The 25,069-nt window shown below is 47.5% G+C and overlaps 1 protein-coding gene across 1 annotated transcript in view; it reads right to left on the reverse strand.

The window, feature by feature from the left end:
* Nucleotides 1–25,069, reverse strand: part of RAB11FIP4 (RAB11 family interacting protein 4) — a 295,826-nt gene that overhangs the window by 155,053 nt on the left and 115,704 nt on the right. The window contains exon 3 of the mRNA XM_075903842.2: nt 20,119–20,207. Coding sequence (XP_075759957.1) covers nt 20,119–20,207 — 89 coding nt within the window. The remainder of the gene's footprint in view (nt 1–20,118; nt 20,208–25,069) is intronic.

Consider the following 25,069-nt stretch of genomic DNA (forward strand, 5'->3'; position numbering starts at 1 on the left):
AATAAGGCCGACTATAACCAGGAGGCAACCAGACAACTCTCGAATACCACATTTTACAAACCTCTCCCCTCTGATCCCACCTTGGAATACCAAAAGAAACTACACTGTCTCCTTAAAAGCCTCCCCACAGCTACTCGGGAACAAATCCACACAGAAACACCTTCTGACCCCCGACCAGGATTGTTCTATCTACTTCCCAAGATCCATAAACCTGGGCACCCCGGACGTCCCATCATCTCTGGTATTGGCACGCTCACTACTGGTCTATCCAGCTCTGTAGACACTCTTCTCAAACCCTTTGCAACCAACACCCCCAACCATCTCCAAGACACTACTGACTTCCTAAGGAAACTACAAAACATCGATAACCTCCCCAATAACACCATCCTTGCCACCATGGATGTAGAAGCTCTATATACCAACATCCCACATGAAGACGGATTACAAGCAATTAGAAACACTATCCCAGAGGACACCACTGCCAACCTGATAGCAGACCTATGTAACTTTGTTCTCACCCACAATTATTTCCAGTTTGAAAACAACTTATACCTCCAGATCAGCGGCACAGCCATGGGTACACGCATGGCCCCACAGTATGCTAACATCTTTATGGCTGACCTAGAACAACGTTTCCTCAACTCCTGTCCCCTTTCACCTCTTCTCTACCTACGGTACATCGATGACATCTTTATGATCTGGACGCATAGCCAAGAAACACTGGAGATATTCCACAGAGATTTCAACAACCTACACCCCACCATCAACCTCAGCCTGAACCATTCTACACGAGAGATCCACTTCCTGGACACCACAGTACAAATCAACAATGGAAAATTAGACACCACTCTCTACAGAAAACCCACCGATTCATACAGTTACCTACATGCTTCCAGCTCCCATCCAGAACACACCACACGATCCATCGTCTATAGCCAAGCCCTTCGATACAACCGCATCTGCTCTAATCCCACTGACAGAGACCAGAAGCTTCAGGATCTCTACCAAGCATTTTTAAACCTCAACTACCCACCCGGAGAAATAAAAAAGCAAATTGAAAGAGCCAGACGAATACCTAGAAACCATGTACTTCAAGACAGACCCAAGAAAACCAACAATAGAACACCACTTGTCATCACCTACAACCCCCAACTTAAACCTGTCCAACACATTATCAATAAACTACAGCCTATACTGGAACAGGATACCATACTCCAAGAGGCTCTGGGAGACAGACCCATAGTCTCCTATAGACAACCACCTAACCTCAAGATGATTCTTACCAACAACCACAGGACATACCACACTAATACCAACCCTGGTACCTTCCCTTGCAACAAACCCCGTTGCCAGCTTTGTCCACATATTCATTCTGCTGATACCATTATTGGACCTAACCAAGTGAGTTATAAGATCAAGAACACATATTCCTGCGCCTCCAGAAATATAATTTATGCTGTCATGTGCCGAAAGTGTCCGTCTGCTATGTACATTGGACAAACATCTCAGACACTTCGCCAAAGGATTAATGCCCACAAAACAGATATCAGACAAGATCACAAAGAAAAAACAGTTTCTTGCCATTTTAACCAGAAAGGACACTCTCTCAATGACTTAACCACCTGCATTGTGCTACAAAGACCTTTTACATCTGCACTTGAAAGGGAATCCTCTGAACTGTCATTCATGTTAAAATTCGACACTCTCCAAAAAGGAATGAACAAACATTCAAACTATCTTACTCATTACCAAGATAGCTTCCCCAATTATCACCTCTAATACCATTAGCTCACAGACATCCCACTCTCCCCACCTCTAATATCATCAATTCACAGACACTTACCTTCCTTCCTTCCCCCCCCTGCATCCCCCTCCTGTTCTGAAATGCGATTTGTCCTTTTCATATGTGTTCATTTTTTTTAATTGTATCCTTTGGTATATATGGTTGTGACTATTTTCTTCCACTATTTGATCTGAGGAAGTGGATCCGGCCCACGAAAGCTCATCATCTAATAAACCATCTTGTTAGTCTTTAAAGTGCTACATTGTCCTGCATTTTGCTTCAGCTACCCCAGACTACCACGGCTACATTTCTATCACTATGTGTTTAATGTGGCTTCTTTGTATCTTACCTCTTGTGTTTTTCTCCCTAGTGCCAATTTCTTGGGAAAGTATTTCCACTGACAGAAACTGAAATGGGGCAAGATGGGGTGTCTCTCTCACTATATTCCATGAAGGCAGGAAATAGGATCTGTCTCAAATTAAGAGTTGGCCAACAAGTAGGCTTAATGTGAAACAATGATAGGTTAAGTAGTTTTGCCAGGAGAACAGAGATCTAAGAAAGAGTAAGGCTACGTCTAGACTGGCATGATTTTCCAGAAATGCTTTTAACGGAAAAGTTTTCTGTTAAAAGCATTTTCGGAAAAGAGTGTCTAGATTGGCATGGACGCTTTTCCGCAAAAGCACTTTTTGTGGAAAAGCATCCCTGGCCAATCTAGACGCGCTTTTGAGCAAAAAAGCCCTGATCGCCATTTTCGCGATTGGGGCTTTTTTGTGGAAAACAAATCTGGGCTGTCTACACTGGCCCTCTTGCGCAAAAGTTTTGCGCAAAAGGGACTTTTGCCCGAACGGGAACCGCATAGTATTTCCGCAAAAAGCACTGATTTCTTACAGTAGGAAGTCAGTGCTTTTGTGGAAATTCAAGTGGCCAGTGTAGACAGCTGGCAAGTTTTTCCGGAAAAGCGGCTGATTTTCCGGAAAAACTGGGCAGTCTAGACAGACTAAGTGAATTTAATGGAGAATTTTCAAGGTGTAGTTGGGCTCAATTTGAACTTTGGGTAGTAATAAACGTCTCTCTTAGCCCAGGTCTACATTAGACCTGGAAGGTCAGGTTAAGGTACGCAACTCCAGCTATGTAAAATTCATGGCTGGAGTCAGCTTACCTTAACCTGAGTTTAGCGCTGTCTTCACAGAGGGAGGCTGACAACCCCTGTGCAGAGACTGTGCTGGCACCTTGCACTGTTTAAATTCCAAGTCTGAGTTGCAGCTGGATAAGATTTTTCTGATCGACAGTTTACTTGCCATGAAAATTATTCTCAAATACAGGTCAAACTCAGCAAATAGGTTCAGTGAAAGGAAAACCATCTGCAAAAGTCAAAACTACACATTTAGACTTTTCATTTCAGAAGGACATTTCGTTCAATTTAGATTCAAGCTAAATTTAAATTTTAAAAAGAGTAAAAAAAACCTGAAAAAAAAGAAACATTTTATTTGACCCACAACATTTGTTTTTGTTCTTTTGTTTTCAGTGTGAAAAACAAAAACAAGCAATCCATATCAGTTTGACCTGAAACAAAATGTAATATAAAGCTATAAAAGGTTACCTCGTTTTGCCTATAAACCAAGTAGCTCACTGGCTTAAACTATACCAGCCAAGATGGTAAAGACATTTCTAATCAGAGAGCATGTCTACTCTGCGGTGAGGATAGGTAACTATAACTGATAGACATACCCAAGCTAGCTTTAATGTTGCGAGCCTGGCATCAGTAGCAGCGAAGCCCCCCCAAAAAAGTTATTATTCATTCAGCTTTACTTCTGAAGGCACACAGGGCTCCGCACAGGGATGAATTCCCCCCTTACAGAGTGAGAGCTGCATAACAACTCAATTAACATGTAACAAAAAACATGCGCTCTGGATTCCAGAGTGAGCTTCGGATGAACTGGGAGGTGAAGCCTTTCCAGATCAGAGATGGCTGCCCAATACAGTAATTCCTCATTTAACACGTGCTCACTTAACACGTTTTCGCGATAGCACGATTTTTTTTTAGGGAAGGTTTTTTGAATTACACGACTGTCCCCGGAATAACACGATTTCCCCAGCCGGCCCGTTGCCGGCGGCTGCACAGGGCTTCCCACGCCTCCCTGCAAAGCAGTGGAGGGTTCGCCGCTCTCTGTGCCGTTCCCTGCTGACTCCCCCTCGCCAGACGCCTTGCTCCCTTTTCTCCGCCCCCGCTTGCAGGCCGGCGGCTGGATTCCCCAGCTGGCCCGTTGCCGGTGGCTGCGCAGGGCTTCCCCCACCTCCCTGCAAAGCGGCGGAGGGTTCGCTGCTCACTGCACCGTTCCCTGGTGACCCCCCTCACCGGACGCAGTGCAGGTGCCGGCAGACCCGTCACAGGGGCATACTCCCAACCCAATCCCCCTCCCCTCTCCTCCCCTTCCCTTCTCCAGAGCCAAACACCTCCCCTCCCTGCTGTAACCTAGTCCCCTTTCTCCCCCAACCTTATTTCCCGGTTAGGGTTGCCAGGTAGACCCCGCCAAAAAAACGGACACACTTGATCGTGGGTGGGGGTGGGGGGGAGAATCAGCTGGGAGGGGAGGGGGGGCTGGGCTGGGCTTGCCGGGAGGTGGGCGGGGCGGGAAGCAGAGCTGGCGGGGGGGGGGGGGAGGGTGTCCGGGGGCTGCAGAGCTGGCCGGGGCGGGGGGAGGCAGGAAGCCGAGCTGGGGGGAGGGTCGGGGGCTGCGGGGATGGATGGGAGGAGAGGATGGCCCAGAAGAAGGGGGGCGGGAAGCAGACTTGGCGGGGGGGGTGCAGCCTTCAGGCCGCACCCTCAGCAGGCACTCCCTTTAGTTGCGAGCAGAAGCCGGGCGTGGGTGGGGGAGGGACTGGGAGTCACTTCCCCCGCCTGGCTTCTGCACGCAGCTAGAGGCTCCCAGCTGGGAGGCAGGGCCGTGATTGGCACTGGGAGCCTCGGGTTGCATGTAGAAGCCGGGCGGGGGGAGTGGCTGAGAGTCCCGGCCCCCACCCCACCCTGCCCCACCCGGCTTTTGCACGCGACCACAGGGCTCCCAGTGACAATCGCGGCCCCGCCTCCCTGTCGCTCTCCTGCCCCTGCCAGGCTTCCGTCTGGCGCCCAGCCGGGATATTTCAGAAAATACCGGACATAGCATATGTCCGGTATTTTCTAAATTTTTCTACCAGAGAGACGGTGCAAATACCCTAGTCCCGGTCCCAACAGACACCACCGTGTGAAATGCAACCCCTACCTTTTCCATTATTTTCAATAGGAAAATTGACCCTGCATAACACGTTTTCACTTAACACGGTCATTTTCTGAAACATCTCTATAGTGTTAAAGGAGGAATTACTGTACTAGGCCAGAGGCAGCAGTAGCGGCAACACTTTCAGGCCTGCTTCCCTGTCCAAAAGAAAGGTGCTGGAACCCCCAAGCCAAATGCAAATAGGAAGGGACAGGAAAATGTCCTGGCAAGGGATTCAAGTTACCAAGATGATAATGTTGCCCACTTCTCAAACCTAGACGATATTTAAAACATTCAGGCTGGCAGCACTCTGTGACTACAGGGACAAACTGCTGGTGTAGACGTCCTCTGAAGGAGAGATTCACTCAGGAAAGGATAGAATCATAGAATCATAGAATAATAGGACTGGAAGGGACCTCAAGAGGTCATCGAGTCCAGCCCCCCGCCCTCAAGGCAGGACCAAGCTCCGTCTACACCATCCCTGACAGATGTCTATCTAACCTGTTCTTAAATATCTCCAGAGAGGGAGATTCCACCACCTCCCTTGGCAATTTATTCCAATATTTGACCACCCTGACAGTTAGGAATTTTTTCCTAATGTCCAATCTAAACCTCCCCTGCTGCACTTTAAGCCCATTACTCCTTGTCCTGTCCTCAGAAACCAAGAGGAACAAATTTTCTCCTTCCTCCTTGTGACACCCTTTTAGATATTTGAAAACCGCTATTATGTCCCCCCTTAATCTTCTTTTTTCCAAACTAAACAAGCCCAGTTCATGAAGCCTGGCTTCATAGGTCATGTTCTCTAGACCTTTAATCATTCTTGTCGCTCTTCTCTGTACCCTTTCCAATTTCTCCACATCTTTCTTGAAATGTGGCGCCCAGAACTGGACACAGTACTCCAGCTGAGGCCTAACTAGTGCAGAGTAGAGCGGCAGAATGACTTCACGCGTTTTGCTTACAACACACCTGTTGATACAACCTAGAATCATATTTGCTTTTTTTGCAACAGCATCACACTGTTGACATATTCAACTTGTGGTCCACTATGACCCCTAGATCCCTTTCTGCCATGCTCCTTCCTAGACAGTCGCTTCCCATCTTGTATGTATGGAACTGATTGTTCCTTCCTAAGTGGAGCACTTTGCATTTCTCTTTATTAAACCTCATCCTGTTTACCTCTGAACATTTCTCCAACTTGCTAAGGTCATTTTGAATTATGTCCCTATCCTCCAAAGAAGTCGCAACCCCACCCAGTTTGGTATCATCTGCAAACTTAATAAGCGTACTCTCTATCCCAATATCTACATCATTGATGAAGATATTGAACAGTACGGGTCCCAAAACAGACCCTTGAGGAACTCCACTTGTTATCCCTTTCCAGCAGGATTTAGAACCATTAACAACAACTCTCTGACTACGGTTATCCAGCCAATTATGCACCCACCTTATCGTGGCCCTATCTAAGTTATATTTGCCTAGTTTATCAATAAGAATATCATGCGAGACCGTATCAAATGCCTTACTAAAGTCTAGGTATATGACATCCACCGCTTCTCCCTTATCCACAAGGCTCGTTATCTTATCAAAGAAAGCTATCAGATTAGTTTGGCATGACTTGTTCTTCACAAACCCATGCTGGCTATTCCCTATCACTTTATTACCTTCCAAGTGTGTGCATAGGATTTCCTTAATTACCTGCTCCATTATCTTCCCTGAGACAGACGTTAAACTGACCGGTCTATAGTTTCCTGGGTTGTTCTTATTCCCCTTTTTATAGATGGGCACAATATTTGCCCTTTTCCAGTCTTCTGGAATCTCCCCTGTCTGCCATGATTTTTCAAAGATCATAGCTAAAGGCTCAGATACCTCCTCTATCAGCTCCTTGAGTATCCTGGGATGCATTTCATCAGGACCTGGTGACTTGCTGACATCTAACTTTCCTAAGTGACTTTTAACTTGTTCTTTGTGTATCCTATCTTCTAAACTTACCCTCTCTCTGCTTGTATTCACTACGTTAGGCACACCTCCAGACTTCTCGGTGAAGACCGAAACAAAGAAGTCATTGAGCATCTCCGCCATTTCCAAGTTTCCTGTTACTGCTTCTCCCTCCTCACTAAGCAGTGGGCCTACCCTGTAGCAGTGGGCCTACCCTGTAGGATAATAAAAGCAAGAGGACATAATGGACACACTCGATGCGCGAAGAGCAAATCCAATAGAATACGCAGCTCTTTCCCTTTTCCCCCTTTTCAATAGATAAAGGCAGCCCACTAAGGGTGTGTCTAGACTACAGGGTTTTGTTGACAAAAGTGGACTTTTGTCGACAAAACTAAACCTGCGTCTACACTACTGCTGAGTTCTGTCGACATAACGTCGACAGAACTCAGCAGTTTTGTTGATGCTGGTAAACCTCATTTTACGAGGCATAACACCTTCTGTCGACAGAGTTCTGTCGACAGAAGGTGTTATTGCATCTAGGGTTGCGTCTAGACTACAGGGTTTTGTCGACAAAGCAGCTTGCTTTGTTGACAGAACTGAATGTGTCTAGACGCTCTCTGTCGACAAAACTTCTGTCGACAAAAGCCTGTAGTCTAGACGTACCCTAAGAAGATGACGGTGGCAATTCCTTTCTACAGTAGGGAAATCTGTCTGGACAAATGGACTCACCCTCTTCTCATTCCAGCTGCGTCTCAAACTGCTACATCTTCCCTCCCTACAAACCACTGGAAAATAAAAGAACTACCCAGGCACTAATCTCTCTCTGGAGCTGGTGTCAGCAAATCCCCGTCAAGCAACCATTTCCAGCTCCAGAAATCAGTGGGGAACCTCTAATTGCTACTGAAAATATTTTGCAAGAAGCAAATCAACTGGTATGCCAAGCTCCATCCCAGAGGCAAACACAATTTATTTGTCATGTTTCAACAATTTTTCTACTGTTCGTACTGTATAATTAGTCACTTGGCAGGCTTGTGATTACACTCTGGACTGAAAAGGCGGCTCATTCTTTTAACATGGAACAATCAGCCCATACCTTGTTAAGAGGTGGATTGGCAATCTTATTTACACTGGCGCCGCAAGGAAATGGCCAACATCATCAAAGCCAGCACTGTAAATAACAAAACTAATGAAGCTCACTGCGCTGCCCATTTAAGAGTATTTAAAATAGAAACCTTATTGCTGCTGTATCTTGCGGTTCCCTGAGAATAGGTTCACGTACAGTATCTGTGTATTTACTCTGGATGAGAAGACAAGTGCTCACTTATTTTCCATACTCTGTCCCTTCTCAAGAAGCTTTTCAAGTGTTTGCACGATGCTTGATGTCAGTGATAACAAGACAGAGAACCTTTTATCCAGCTATTCCTCCTGCTAGAAATGCTGGTTGCCTAGATAATATGGAAGCCCCCTCTAGATCCAAGCCCCCTCTAGTTCAGCAAAACCGAAACCCAACTTTCACTGTTCTGCAAAACTCAAAAGACACTTTGGTTTTTCCACTGCAAAGATCTGACAAAGCCCCACCCTTCTATCTCAGCACCATTCCCCCAAAGCTTTGCTGGTTCTGCTACAATGGATGCACGCCACTTCTTGTTTGGGTTTGAAACACGTGATCAGTGAGTTTCTACAAAACAAAAGCTACCCCACAGCTCTCTTGTTGCCTTTTTAGCAGTGGGCTCTCCCCTTTTGAAATGTCTACCCACGAAAAGAGGACCTGTGACTTTGAGACCCGAATGGATGCTCACCATGGCCAAATCCTGCAGTCCTTACTGAAGATATTTCTTGATGGCTTCCATTTTGAGTAAGGGCATGTTCCAAATAGGGATGTAAGCAACTAGTCGACTATCCAATTATCGGATAGTTGACTAGTGACTTGACTAGTCGCTCCCCTCACCTTGTTGCCTCTATCAGAAAGAGGCAGCAAGGGGCAGGGGCAGGAGCTGATGCTCGGGAGAGCTGGCTTAAAAGCCAGTTCCCCCAGCACCATCTACACAGGGGGCAGAAGCGCTGTGGGGAGCACGGGGCAAGCAGGACACTTCTACATTTCAAAAGCAGGGAGCACGGGGCCAGCAGGGGACTGCTTGAGTCTCCAGCTTGCCCCGTACTCCGTGCGGTGCTTCCGCCTTTGAAATGTAGCAAGAGCCGGCGGGGCTCTTGCTATATTTCAAAGGAAGAGGTGCCTTTATCAACTAATTGAATAGTCGATGGAAATTCCATTCACTATTTGACTAGCTGATTAATCTAAATTTAACATCCCTAGTTCCATACCCACAGCAACATGTAAATACCACGAAAGAAACAAGAGTTGATAACCTCACGTCTAGCAAACTCTCAGAGCATTTACATTCTGTGCTTAAAGGCAGAGAGAGACAGGATTTCTGCTAATAATAATGCTCAGCTTCTCTACTGCTTCAGCTGTTCATAGCACTGTACAGACTCCAATTAAGCTAATGATTCACACACCATTGTATGAAGGGCATAGTTTTATCTAAAAGCCCTGGAGCTGCATGGAGGAGAGAAAGTCTCAATTATTTTTTAATGGAGTGGTACCTACCAAAAATCAATACCTAGTGACTTTCTGTTTGCTAACCAATTTCCTGCATTTGGACAGGTAATACTTGAGGAGTAAAAGCTACATCTCTGCTACTGGTTTGGATGGCATCGGCTAGCATATGGTCACTCTCTGAACAAAGTCACCACCAACGCAACACACACATTCATTATCATGAGTGCAAGTGTCCCAAGCTCACACTTAAAGAGCTTTTCTAATTGGGGTACTGTACATATCCAACAAGGGCCCCGATTAGAGTATCCTCAGTGAAGACTGGTTAAAAATATGTAAACCTGAATTCTCAGTTACACTGAGACCTCAATACTCAGTTAACCTGTGGAACTCATTGCCAGGGGATGTTGTACAGGCCAAGAATATAACAGGGTTCCAAAAAGAATGAGAAAATGTCATGAGGGATAGGTCCAACAATGGCTATTAACTAAGATGGCAAAGCTTCTGACTGTCAGAAACTAGGACTGAAGGACAGGGGATGGATCACTTGATAAATGGCCCTGTCCCATTCATTCCCTCTGAAGCACCAGGCACTAGCTATTGCCAGAAGACAGGATACTGGCAGGGGCGGCCCATCCACATAGGCGAACTAGGCGGCCGCCTAGGGCGCCAAGTTAAATGGGGCGCCAAATGGTGGCGCAATATCATTGAGGGGTTTGGAAGTTGGGGTGCCGATTGCATGGTTCGCCCAGGGCGCCAGTTGCTGGCAGCTAGTCTAGGGCCGCCCCTGGATACTGGCCTATATAGACCACTGGTGTGACCCAGTATGACTATTCTTACGTTCTCTACATCTCTCTGGCAGTGTAAATGGACTTGAAAGTGGATGTCAATGTAAATGTAACAGGGGCCTAGTGTACATGAGAATCAGTCTCAGGTACCTTACTCCAGCATATATAAAAAAACTCAGGTTCCTTATCTATGTATCTAATTTGCTTAAGCACTTACACGATCCCTGTCACTGGATCTGAGCGCCTCATCTAAGCACCACAGAGTCTCACAGATTTATTCTCAACATTCCTGTGAGGCAAGGCTGTTCTACTGTGTCCATTGTACAGATGAAGAACTGAGGCGCAGAGAAGCTAAGTAACTTGCCCGAAGTCCCACAAGAAGTGCGTAGCAAAGACGGGAACTGAATCCTGCTCTTTCCAGTCTAGGCTAGCGCTCTAAGCACTGAACCATGCTTCCTTTCTCTTCCCGGGAAAAGCTTTATCTACAAAAGAAAGGGAACCGCTACATCTCCATGGGAATAACTCACTCCTTTGGGCCTGAACCAAACCTCACTGAAGTTGATGGGACCAAACTGTTAGGGTGGGCTACAAGAGCTAGTTGTAACCCACTGGGACTTCACCACAGACAGTGCATCATTCCAGAATCAGATATTGCCAGATTATAGTCAAAGGCACACCTTCGTGTTATGTTACCCAGCACATAATCTGTCCCAAATCTCAAACACTAGGGCAAGTACCAACACCAGACACTGTCCTCTGAAATCCTTCTCTCTCACATGGACTTCAGCAGTTCTGACTTTATGACAATCAAACGTTGTCAATTGCTAATGAATGAGTCATAGGAAACAAGGCCGGGTCTACTTACTGGATGACTTTTTTTGCACGAAACGTCACACAAAGATGATCATCCTGACAGTCAAGGCCATTTCATGACGATTGTGTATTTTTCTGGTGACACATCCCTGTGAAATGGTCATTTGCACTTGGAAGGACGCTACGTTTACAATTTCATGTTCACACACAAAACACCATTTTTCAAAGTTCTAGAGTTCTGCATGTTTTGTTGTTTTCACTCAGAAGACAGCTCGGTTGCCTCTGGCAAAGCCTGAAATATCGCCATTGTTAATGTAAAAACAGACCATTTCAGAAGGTGTAAAATGAACCACAATAAGACCCTCGCTACCTGGGGATTTTAAATATCAGGTCACATTAATTGCACCTAATTGGGGTAGAGGAAGAGCTGGATGCTCGGTAGTTTCTTCCTCCCTGTTTGTCTCAACATGCGTACGCAGCTGGCATCTCTTACGCTCCTGAGTATGCCACCCCCCTTCTCAGCACTGCCTCCAACTCCTCTCACACCTCCACCTTTGCACTGAAACTGGGCATCTCTGTGCAGCATGGGCACGTGGGAGGCGAGGGCAAGGCAACCCCCTGGTAGCTTCTGAGAAGGGAAGTTGTGATGCAAAGGTATCATGTTTCCTCCTTCCTCCCCCAGACCATGACTTTAAATGACTCAGTGCGGTGACAATGGAGCTAGCTGGGCACCAGGGTTAGCAGAAGTGAACCTCTGTGGGTGGATTAAAGGAGATGGCTCATGCCCCAACATCTTAGGACACATCTAGACTATGGGTTTTTTTTTAAGGAGATATGCAAATTTGGTGCTAATTTGCATATCTTCTTCCGATCGCTTTTCCGAAAGCAGCTTTGTCAAAAGTGAAAGTAGTCTGGATGCGTTTTTTTCGGGAAAAAAAAACCTTTTTTGAAAAACCACGTAAACCTCCTTTTTTTAGAAAGAGCGTTTTTTCGAAAAAGGGTTTTCCCCGAAAAAAATGCGTCCAGACTACTTTCACTTTCAAAAAACCTGCTTCCGAAAAAGCGATCGGAAGAAGATATGCAAATTAGCACCGAATTTGCATATCTCCTTTCAAAAAAACCCACTGTAGTCTAGACATGCCTTTACTGTCCTGTTCCAGCCCCCCTCAGTGCAGCTGCAGAGCTCATGCATCATGCCTCTTGCTCCTTCCCCTAACTGCACCCTGAGAGGTAGAAGTGGGGTGCACTTGGGAGGGTGCAAAGAGAATTAGAGGGGCATCCCTCAATTGCAGCAGTGGGAAGTACCTGTCAGCTTGCCTGTGCCACCGAGTCTTGGCATTCACTGAATCCAGGCCGCCTGACAGGAGCCAGTATGTTGTGGGGCATGGAACTCTTGCTATTGGGGACAGGCCAGGATTCCTGTGCACATCAAAAGTAACCTGTTTTCTCTTCTCTTCTCTAGGGGACAGAAAGCGCAAGTGTTTTATCACCAGCTGGGTGTCATTCCAAGAGGCGCTCACTCACCGGCCTTCGGTCGGTCTTACACTGACATCTAGTGAACCTTTTCAAAATTGCACCTAAAACATGAAATTCCAAGAGAGCTTCACATCAGCCTCTCTTCTTCCACCCAGCTGGACAGAAGTCTGCCAGCTGGGTCCTCTGAAGGGGAGTGGGGGAGGGCTTGTGCCATGGTATCCTGTCTGTCATGGGCAGGGCAGGTGCTTAGATGTTGCTGAAGGTGAATCTAACCCAGGGCTGGGCAAGATGCTGTCAGCGGGACAAATCCGAACCACCTAGCACTTTGATCTGGCCCACGGCAGCTCCTGGCTCTGTTGCTAACTCAAACAGCAGGAGCTGAAAGGGCTGCCTCCCCAGCAGCTCCTAGGCAATGCATCAGCAGCGGGGCCGGGAACTGCGAGCCCTTTAAATTGCTCACAGCTCCTGGCCCCACTGCTAACGCGTTGCCTCGCAGCCGCCTGGAGCCACAAGCCAGGAATCCAGTAAATAGCAGCAACTGAAAGGGCTCCAGGCTTGTGGCTGCCAGGCAATGGGTTAGCAGCAGGGCCAGGAGCTGTGAGCTCTTTGGTGTTTCTTTAATGCTAAGGCTCCATCTCAGACAATTCTGGGAGGAGGCTAGCCCCCAGCACCGACCCATCCGCTCCAGGTCCCGCCCCTTCCATTGGCTGGAACTCAGGGGGCAGGAACCTGGGCTAAGCAAACCGCCTAGTAGGCTAACTCCCAACCCCGCCCCTTCCGCCCGAGGCCCCGCCCCTTCTGGGGCAGCCCGCGACCACTTCTGAAATTATTGCCCACCCTTGTCTAGCCCTTTGTCTATGCGACAGCTGCTTGGGAACCACTCTGCCCCTCCCGCCGCGGTACTGCCAGCAAGATTTCCATAGAAGCATGACACAAAACAGCCCATTTTGGACCTGGCAAGTGCATTTTTCCCAGTCCAGGTGCAATCTGTCCACACTATGGTCTAAATCAGCGTTTCCCAAGCTATGGGCCGCGGCCCGGTACCAGGCCGCGGGAAAAAAATACTGGGCCTCAGCATGGCTGCCGGGAGGGGAGCAGAGCGGAGCGGGCTGGGAGGAGGGAGGGAGGAACTGGCCACTAGGAAGCAGTGCTGGAGGCAGCGGGGCTGTCCCGATGGAGATCTGAGCAGGCGGGCGGGCAGGTGGCGAGAGCAGTGCTGGGAGCGGCGGGGCTGTCCCACGGAGATGCGGGAAGTGAAAGCAGGACTGGGGGAGTGGGGCTGTCCCGTGGAGATCCGGGCATGTGGGCGGGTGGGCGGCAGAAGCAGGGTTGGGGGTAGCGGGGCTGTCCGGCGGCGGAGATCGGAGAGGGCAGGCGGTGGAACCAGGGCTGCACGGGGGGGGGGGGAAGCTGGCCGGGGGAGATCAGGAGGAGGAAGATGGGAGAATCAGCTGCCGGAAGCAGGGCTGGACGGGGGCAGCTTTAGGCGCTCTCTACACAGCAGGGAGTCAATGGAAGAACACTCTTCCTTCAACTTCCCTTACTCCTCGTGAAATGAGGGTTACAAGAGTCGGAGTAAGAAGCCCTCCATCTCACCATTTATTTCGAAATAACAGCTTGCGGTGTAGACGCACAGTATGTTATTTTGAAATAACGCTGCTGTGTAGACAGACCCTTTCTGGCATTGCTTTGAAGGGAGTAAATCCCCACAGCATTCCCATGGTCCCAAGGCTGGGAATGACATGCTTACAGAGCACTTTGCTTGCCTTCAAACCCCCCCTGGCAGTGGTACAGAGGTAGCTTACAGCCCTTGTACAAGTCTGAGGAAGTCCCCAAGTTTTGAAAATCACCTGCTTTTTCATTCCTGAGTTGTCCTTTCATAATGTCTACCCCGCATCTGTCTGAACACAAAGAATCTGGTTAAGAATACTATGCTGCTGTCAATGCTCCCTCTAATCTTTACCATCCATGTGCAGATCTTTTCCATCTATGTGCAGAATAAAATTGTATGTGCACTGAGGCATGTGCAAATGTGCACCACCAGTAGAGCCAAAAACCTAGCTGGAAGTGCTCTGCTAATTGGCCAGGGGGCATTTGAATTTCTCCTGAGCAGCTGTACAGGTGCCCAGATTGCAAGGAAGACTGGGCCGTCTGCATCACCGGTTACAAGACCAAGGAGGTTGAGACACAAGGAAATGAAGAGATAAGGGTGTCCTCATTCTTACGTGGCCCAGATAGAAAACAAACCATTGTTCTTCAGAAAGAAACAACAATGCGAATAAACACCAACAACTCTGCCCTACCCTAACCAACATTACGGCTTAAATGTTGCCCGTGTCTGCAGTCGTAGCGGGTCCCTGGGCAGGTGAGAATTCCACTTCCCAAGGGAAGAGGGAAGTGGGGTCAATCCCTTCTTCAGAAACGTTAGGTGTGGTTAGCCCAGCAGCATGAGGGAGGTGATCCACACGCTCACCTCTCCAAGGATATTTGCGCAGGAGTAACCTTTGTGGCTCAATATCAGGAGCCGGCATCAAGTGTAGGATCTGGACCCACCAAAGTCTCTAGCTTAGGTAAACCTCAGCAGTGCTATGACAAAGCATATTCTCGGCTTTGCACTCCAAGTGCCTGAGCGCTATAAGGTCCTTCCATCCTACTGGGCCCTGTGCAGAGGCTGCTTTGGGCTGGTATATGAACCACCCAGGGAAAATTCGTCCACAACAAACAGTCCTGACAAACACACCAGCCTCGACAGCTCATTAAATCGTTTGTCGGAAGTTTTGATTTCTGCTGCAGGAAAGACGAATGCCATGGAACCTAAACGAGGCCCTCGGCAGAAGCAATTCAGATGACTAGCTGGGCGGGAAACGCACCATGCTCTGCCTTCTCTCTCCATAGGGGAACAGATCCCAAAGCTGTAGAACACAGTGGGAAGGCTCCCAGGGTGAGATTCTGTGCTGCACCTCTATGACCCTCCTATGGGCTCCAGTCCTAACCCTAACGAATGATCCTTTACCAATTTCTTCTCCAGCCCAGAGCCACCTACCTGCTCCAAGTCTAATCCTAGCCTGGCTCTACCTCCTGGCCCCAGCCCTAACCCTAGCACAAGGCCATTAACAGGCCCTAGTGCTAAGCACAGACCAGAGCCACCTTCAGACTCTAACCCAGGGGTGGGTAAATACCGGGCCGTGAGCCAGGTCCAGTTCCCGAAGGTTAGCCCTGTCGCAACTTGGTTCAGTGATGTGATGGGAGCCCCCAGGGGTTAAAGCCGACTACCCACTGAAAACTACGGGATGATGGGGAAACAAATGATTTTTTATTAAGCAAAACGATTCTTTTATTAAAACCAAATGACTTTAAAATGAGTTTTTAACAAGTAATTGCCTAGTGCTTTTACAGGAGGGAAAAACTGAACCAAACTGCACTTAACTGATTACAAACTTTGTGATTATAATTCGATTATATCAAATCACTACTTCTAATTCGCTTAAGGCAGCTCAGCATGCAAGCAAAACATACAAAAACAAAGCCAATATAATGATAATAAAAACTCTGTCCACAGCCAGCCCCTCTGTGGTTATTTTAGGGCAGCTGGTGGAGTTAGTCATTAATCTACCTCTACAACTTAACAACTCCTGGCTTTCTATTTCTAACACTTATACTTGGCCTAAATACAACACCACTACACAACACAAGATTATACAATTTACACAGTGTGGTTAATAGAACTCAGTTACACTCTACAGAATTGCACAGTGAAATTAACACAATTCAACTATTATCTAAACCAATAACTAATATATTTAAGCAATACTTACAAATCCAGCAACGATAACAGCGTAAAGACACACTAGAACTCGGAGCACACTCAGAACTTGCACACCCCTATCTTTGCCTCAAAGGGCGGGGAGGCAGCTTCAGGGTGATCAATCCTTCAGCCGGGCAAAAAGACATGTGCCCTCAATACACGGAACCTCCCTAAACAAAGGGGTCGAGGGAGTTTTATAACATAACATGATGTCCGGTACCTTATTAGGGTCTGTTCCCTGGCTGGGCCTGATAGGCTGGTAATGAAGTAATGTGCAATATTGCCCTATAGGATTTTTCATGGTGCCCACCTGATGGCCCCGTGGACAGTGCCGGGTGCAGGCATGGTCAGTGTGCATGGCAGTTGCATCTTATCTCCCTATGCCTACCTCCCTACCTTCAAGGACCAGTCAAGAGAGTCTTATTTATCTCTTGCAGCTGTGTTCTGTCTTTTCATGCTCACCTCCCTGTTCTTTGATGCACTGAAAGCTGCATTGTGCGCTTACAAGTTATGCTTTCTCAGAGTGTGTCAGCGGCCTACATTTTCTGAGAGGGGCCTTTGTGTGGCAGAATGGGCAATGCGCACGCGAGGCCGTGATCAAAAGGACCTGCTCTGCGACATGCCCCTGGTAGGCCACAGCTGCTACATTTACCTGCGCCTCCACAGGTAAAGGCAACCGCAGCTCTCATTGGCTGAGGATCAACATTTCCAACCGAGGCAGTGTGTACAGATCGGGGTGGGGCGTTACTGGTATGACTACTGAAATACACCCATGTGTGTTTGGAACTTTTCCATCCCTGGTTTCAAGAAACAGATATATTTTAGGGATTTGTGGGATGGGGGCAGTTTATTTAACCAGAACTTCCCAACAGTGGAAGGTCATCCACTGCCCCACTAGATCCTGCTGTTCCGCCAAACGTTAGATGCGGTGGGCTGCCTTGCACTTGTCTTTATGTAGATAAAGCCTCATTCTGAAAGAGGATTCCCTTCCAGGATCCCCTCGAATGTCAATAAAGCCAAAGTGCTAGTACTTTAAAGCCAATCCAGTTCGTGTCTTCTAACTGCAAGTAGCCACTGCAGAAAGGGGGCCTGACCTTCATGCTGGCAGAAGGCACCCTGGCTGAGAGAGAAGAGATCACGTAACAGATGCTTCACAGCACAGCAAGGAGGGTTGCCAGTTTGGGCTGCATGTATTCCTGGAGGTTTCGCATATTAATCTTTAATTAAAGATTACGTCTTTTAATTCCTGGTGACTCCAGGGGTTGGCAACCCTAACAGCAACAGGTCTCTTCTCTGCCTTGGGGAAATAACATTGTTCTCTTGGGAACAAAGTCATTAGGGTGATTTCAACAATTACATCTTACAGACCCTCAGAGAACAAAATGTTTCTTACCAACGGACCTCCCTAGTCAGAGGAAGCAGGAACAGCAGGGACCTGGTTTGTATGGCTGCAGCCCCCACACCCTCAAAATGGTGCCCTTTCCCCAATGCTCACTCCTGCCCCGAATCCTGCACCCTCATATTCCCCTTGCCCTGAGCCCCTCCTTATACCCCCCCCAACCCTGACTTCTGCACTCCCAGCCCTGAGCCCCTCAACATCCCATTCCTGACTCCTGCACCCCCACACTCCAATCTTCGGCTCTGGGGCCCCCGCATTCCACCCCACACTTAAATTTCTCATAGGTACTGTTGTATCGCAATATCCTCCCTGCCTTAAGGTCCCCCCAAAGAGGGGGGCGGGTTGTGGTAGGACAGTACCTGTAAGAAATGTAAATTACTTTCACCCCTGAATAATCCTCAGGTGAAGGTAACAGGACAGATTCTCATTTACACTCAGGCTACTTTACACCACGATGGCAGTGTAAAGGGCTCAGTTTGTCAGTGTGGTCAGGGCTGTTGGCAACCAGGGCACAGGAGGGCAAACAGCACAATTTAAGAAGGCCCAGTGCTCCAGGCTGCCATCACCAGGGAGCAGCAGCAGCCAGAGACCCTGTCCCTTAAAATTGCCGCTGGAGGCTCTTGAGGTGCTGACCAGGTGCTACTAAGGGCTAGTGTAACCCACACACCTAGCGTGGTTACCTTGCAGTGGCACCTAGACCACCGCAACAGTTAAGGTCAAAAGATCTCTACAGCATGGGCTGGGAGCCAGCTGACTTTTAACTCAGAGGGTAGAGGCTCCTATACTCAGTTCCAGAGGTCCCAGGTTCAAATCCGCCTGGTGGTGGTTACACCAGCCGGGGAAGTGCAGTCCATGGAGGGCTGGCTACTTCTAGCCCTGCCCCTTCCATCTGATGTCACACCCTTATGGGAGGGGCAGAGCTGAGTTTTCCCTCACATTGCCAAGGGCCCGGTGAAGTCTGAGCGTAGTTTACACCTACTATATGGCTCTTTTCTCGGCTTTCAATCAATGCCATTGAGCTGTATCGAGTGTCATGGCAAAGTGCTTACAGTAAATCAACTGAGGGACAAACGTTGTGACAGTCAACAGAAGAAGCATAACCAGATGCTTCCCAGCGATGACCTCGAGTCGTCCTTCCTCAAGGGAGTACTGCCACCGGTGGATACACTCACTTAAGAGGGGGCTCGGGCCATGGGACTTATTTGCTTTAGCTTTATCAGACACCTAGCATCACCGCGCATCGTACCTTGCGATGACTTCACTATCCCTGTTGACATTATCGGAGTTCCACGGAGCTAATGATTCTCTGAACCTGTATGAACCCATAGAACACTGTATCTAGGCAAACAGATGCTGCACTGACAGCAACTGATTCTCAGCCACTGACAAATCGTGATGTAGCCCATGCAATGAATTCTACCGAGGGCTTGTGTGCACACAGAATTCAACTGCTTGAACTCACTTAGCTACCTGTAAACGAGTCAGTTATTTAGGGGCAAGTCTGCATGTGGGCCAGCTTTTATGCCCAGATCTGTTCCTTCCTTAAACTTCAGGGCTATTTCTCCACTGGCGGCTTCTTGTGCCAGAAATATGCAAATGAGGCTAAACGTGGAATATCACCGAGCCTCATTTGCATATCTAATAAGCTGCCATTTTTGCAGAAGAGGCTCTTGTGCCAGAAGGAACGTCCACACTGCCCCTTCTTGCGCAAGAAAACCCCTCTTGCGCAATGCCATTATTCCTGAAAATAATCAGCGTAGCGGCATTGCGCAAGAGGGTTTTTCTTGCTCAAGAAGGGGCAGTGTAGACGCACCTTCTGGCGCTAGAGCCTCTTCTGCAAAAATGGTGGCTCATTAGGTATGCAAATGAGGCTCGGCGATATTCCACACTTAGCCTCATTTGCATATTTCTGGCACAAGAAGCCGCCAGTGTAGACATAACCCTGTCACCCAGCAGTGCTTGCACGGCACAGCTCTTTTTGCGACTGGCTCTCTTCCACAAGTCAGGATGTGCCAGCCACTTTATTGATGACACCCTCTAATGGGCAAAAGAGCACCGACATTAGAAACCACTCACAAGTGTGAATAGTACTAGATGAGGCCACACTCCACAAATGGAAGGCTCTGCTGGATATAAATCACTAATCTTCAGGCAAAGCTAAAGCAGCATCAAAGACAAAATCTCATTTTTGCTCTGTAAAGGAAAAAGCAGCAGGCCAGGTGCAAAGCGAGAGGATGTATCCTTCTATACATCAGCCAGAAAGTGCTCTCAGTCCATCAGCCAGAATCAGAACCAGCAAATCTCTTACCTGGTAGTAGTAATCCACATACTGCGTCTCGTAGTGCCGATAACCAGGGTTTTCCACAGCCAGCACATCCTTCAGCAACTCTTCACAGCCTGACAACGGAAGCAAAAGCAAACATTCAGCTCATTCTGTGTCTGCCCTACTACAACAGTCACACAGGCATGTGCAAGCCTCAGAAAGAGGGGACACTGGGGACATTTGTTTCAGTGATGAATGGAACTTGGCGGGAAGAGCACAATTTGCAGGATGGAAGAGAATGGAGGAAGTCAGTCTGGATATACATGGCTTGAATGCTAGCTGCAATTGCAGCGCTCCTGTAAATAATTCTTTTAATAAAGAGCCACTTTAATTTTATAAGCATGGAGTCCTCTTGCATTCTTAGCCAGCAAGTAGTACATGAAAGAGGTGCAGCTAACACCCATGCAAACCCATAGCATACATCGACGTATCACATGTTAGGTTTTTTTTGACATTTCCTCTTTTTCAATCTCTACGCTCTGTCTGGTTGGTTTTTTTTTTCCAAATAAGATGCAGTGTCCGGGATTTTGGTGGCACAGATGTTACAGCTCAGCTTCCCGATTGGTCTCTGCTGCAGCCACTACTGCTAGATCCCTAAAATAGATGCACTACACTGCTGTGCAATGTGTCTTGGTCTAGTCCAGTGTTTCCCAATTGAATTTGGCCACAGAACTCTTTTAAATTGCAAATAATTTTGCGGAACCCCTAATAACAGTTTAATATATGGAGCTGAAAAAGTAGACCACAAATAAGTAAGGATAATAATAAACAAATGCTAAACAAGGTCATGAGATCAACATTTAGTTTAATTGCACATATTTAAAAACAAAAATCACATTTAATGTGTACAAAGATACTATTCACTTGTCATATTATTATTATCGACCTAAGTATTATTGTTATGTATTGTAGATATGTAGATTAATCTATCATAGTCAATTTATATTTATAAACTTTTAAATACAAGAAATCATGCTACTATATTGAAGTAAAGTACTCATGAGAGCACAGCTTGTGCACTCCCATATAAGCAACTGGTTTGACAGCTGAAGCTTCAACTTTGTCCAACACGGCCCTAGTACATTTGTATATAGTCACCCACATGATCCATGATCCCTGAGAGTAAGTTTGGAGATTTACGGTGGTATATAACAGGCGCAGCACTGAGCAGTGACATCGTCGTCCCCACTCTCTGGCTAAGCTGGCATTACACAGGGACACTTATCGTGGCAAACACAAATGAAAATTGTTTTCAATAAAATTCATAAATACTTAAATATTATTTTTTAAATAATAAAATGTTATTTTAATAGAATTTTCTTGCGGAACCCTTATTTTCACTTCACAGAACCCTGGGGTTCTGCAGAACACCATTTGGGAACACTGGTCTAGTCAGTCCAGCTCGGTCTAGACCTACCCCAAGTAAGCATGAGGGGGAAAAGATGATTCAGTTTGACTAATTACAGTTCTGCATTTCATGGGCCTGAATCTGACTTTATCCCCGTTTTACTCCATGGACTCACTGATCTACACTGACAAGTTAGAGAAGGTGAAATAGCCTAGTGGTCGGATCAGAGAAGTCTGAATTCACCTGGTTCACCTTTTTGCCTGACTACGGTCCGTGATTCTCCTGGCATGGCATCGTGCCACGTAGAAATGGTTTTTTTGCTGAGGGGTAACTGGATGTTACACAGGAGTTTCTGCATGAACATCTCCAACATCCTAAAATGCATTTCACACTAGGTTGCATATGATCCTATATGAGCCAACACCTACATACTTACTTCACATTCACAATGACTGCTGCCTTTGCTCTGTTGTTAAGAAGGATGTTAGTGGCTGAAAAATCAATGTTTGTGTTTCTTTTAATCTTTCTCATCCGAGAGCCCGAGATAAATATAGAAAGCCTTTGGAGCTGCCAAATTCCTCAGTCCCCATTAAATACAGTGACTGTTTTCTGTGTACTGAGCTACAGAAAGTGGTAATAACAGGCCAGGTTATTTTAATCACCTTGGTACAGACATGCTGCCTAAAATGTGTTGACACATTTTACATCGTATTTTATTGGAATGCTCCAATTATCCAATGGTATTTCTCTTTCTATCTTATCACTAATGTGCTACGTTTGGCTGTGAGCTACCACATTGCTATTCACCCACAAGGCAGGTGAACCAGAAGAAAAATGTCACGAAGAGAGTGAATCATACGGAATTATGCTGCCAACTGATTATTCATTCCTATTGTCAAAAGGAAGGAATGATAGCTTTAGGGGAGAATTACAGGAAGAAGACAACTTCTGCTTATGGAGATAGAATCCCTTAACAAAGGAAAGGCATACTCAGAAAAACCAGGAGAACGCCACCAAATTGTAAGGGATCTAATATGTGGAATCAATATCGCCACTCACTCCCCACGCACCTAGCATATGATGAGACTGACACACTGCAGATAAAGCAGCTGTCAAGGGAATTATGATCCAAAGAGCACTGCATGGATAACAGAGAGCCTGACTGCTCCTCTACCATAAGAGATGATCAGGATAAAGGGAGAACAACTGGCATTTTTAAAATAAAAAGTGAAATTCTAGCTTGACTGCTGCACGGGAAAAGAAGAAATTCAAGATAATTAAAGAAGCCACCACACAGCTCAATGAACTGTATGAATGAGGCTCCCCCAAGGAGCTGAACGTCAATCATTGACAAGAATCTCTGGAAGTGAAGGAAAGTGCTTAACAGAACAAAGGGGTTTTGGCAATAATGGGAACACACGACTCAGCAAACCAGAGAGAACTCAAAAGGTGGCATAAAGATATGTACTGACAGTTGCACTAATTGAAGTTCTAGTTCTAGCAGGGCCAACCGCCAGGTGAACAGACCCCCGTGTATACAGAAGGGAAGGGATACAACTACCGCTGTAGAACAGCAGAGGCTGGCAAACCCACATTTTCCCATGTGAAATGTTGACCAAAAAAAATAATCTTTTGAAAATTTTCAACCAAAAATACGGGGGTTTCCCCGAGTAAATTTGGAAGCTACTCAAAATGAAAACGGGTGAGTTGAGTCGACATTGCCAAAGGACTCTGGGATGTGCTTCCTGAAGTCCTAGCAGCAATCACAGCTGAGACCAGCACCAAAGAGGACATACTATCAGGATGGTGGCTGTACAGCGTGGTAATTCACACCCAGCTGAGGCTAACTTTGTGATGAAGACATACTCTTAGGCTTTGTTTACATTGGGTCATAGCCTTCTGCATATGCAGTCAACCATGAGTTGCAATGGTGCATCATGGAGCTCCACTGGCTAACACCTGTGGCTAACATCAGTGTTAGCTAATACATGCTAATTGACATATTATTACACATCACTTTGCTCCCAGTGTAGACAAATTCAAAGGTGTTGTATTAGCTAGTCCCGATCAACCCTAGTGACTGAGCAATGGAAGCAGAATCCCTAGCACTGGCCATGACTAGCCAGTTTTTAAACACTCCTCTCTTTGTCTACCACTGGTCCTACAGGGTGTGTGTAACAACATGTTAATTGACACATTTGCTAAACACGCCTCGTTTTCTCAGTACAGAGGAGGCCAAAGGTGTTTTACAGAGTCACTTCCAGAGCAGACCCAGAGTGCTTACCCTCCATAGGCCATAGGACCGGAGGTGAACACTGAGGATGTAAAAATGTGGTGTGACAGGGCTTGATAGAAGGGAAGAAAGGCAGCTCTGGGGGGGAAAAACAGCAACTGCCCTCCTTAATTAGAAGCAGCTGAGGCAGGGTGGCTATAAATCAATTAAAAAAATTATGAAGACATACCTATCTCATAGAGCTGGAAGGGACCTTGAAAGGTCATTGAGTCTAATCTGCTGCCCTCACAAGAGGGCTTAGTACCATCCCTGACAGATTTGCTACAGATCCATAAATGGCTGACTCAAGAATTGAACTCACAACCTTGGGTTTAACAGGCCAATGCTCAAACCACTCAGCTATCCCTCCCCCCCTTAACAGTAATATGAGCTGACTTCAGACTGCCCTGGGACCTCTTTAAAAAGGTTTCCACTGGAGGAGGAGGCAGGGCCGGACTAAGGGGTGGGCTAGCCGGGCAGCTGCCCAGGGTGCCAACCTATGGGGGGGTGTCTGATGGCAGCTGTAAGGGGCGTGCAGTGTCCCTTATAGCTGCCATCAGGTGCCGCACACCCAGCTCCCTAACCCCATCCTCGCGGTGCCGGCCAGCAGCGCCCTTCCCCGCACGGCCACGGGGCCCTGCATGGCCAGGCACAGCCCGCCCCGGGCTGCATGCCAGCAGCGGTGGCTGGGCCAGGCTGGGCAGCGCATGCGCCATGCACCCCGAGGGCAGGCCCTGGGCTGCGCGCCAGTGGCCGTGGCCAGGCCGGGCAGCGCATGTGCCGCGCACCCGGGCCGCCTAAATGGCCCAGGCTGGCCCTGGGAGAAGGGCAAGGAGAAGTAAAAGTAACAATAACAATTGATAGGGAGAACCAAAGGAGCTGAGCAGAACAACATCAGCACTGCCAACGGCTGCATGAGGAGGTGAGGGGCTCTGACAGGGTGTGTTTGGAGGCTCTCTTCCCCCCGAGATGGCCAGAAACTTCAGCCGATGGCTGAGCAGGACTGTTTACTCAGCCCTGGCTGGCTGGGGCATCAGCCCCAACACCGCTTTGTTTTGCCAAAGGGACAGCAGGCCAAAGACTGAGAAAAAGCAAGAAAAGATACCGCAACCCCTACACTGCGGGATAGTGGGCGGAACAGGGGTCTGGGACCCAGGAGTGGGACTGACCTTTTTAACCACTGTGGCAGGGTAACTGTGTGACTGCTAAAAATCCACAATTACACGCGCTGTGGGCTCTGCAGGATTAAGTTTATATAAGCTTAATACTGCAGAGCCTGCAGTGATGCCTCCTCAAGAGCGGGGCCGGCAAGTGCT

The sequence above is a fragment of the Pelodiscus sinensis genome, chromosome 20 (assembly GCF_052426305.1).
Source record: "Pelodiscus sinensis isolate ZL-2025 chromosome 20, ASM5242630v1, whole genome shotgun sequence".
In the NCBI taxonomy this organism is placed as follows: Eukaryota; Metazoa; Chordata; order Testudines; family Trionychidae; genus Pelodiscus; species Pelodiscus sinensis.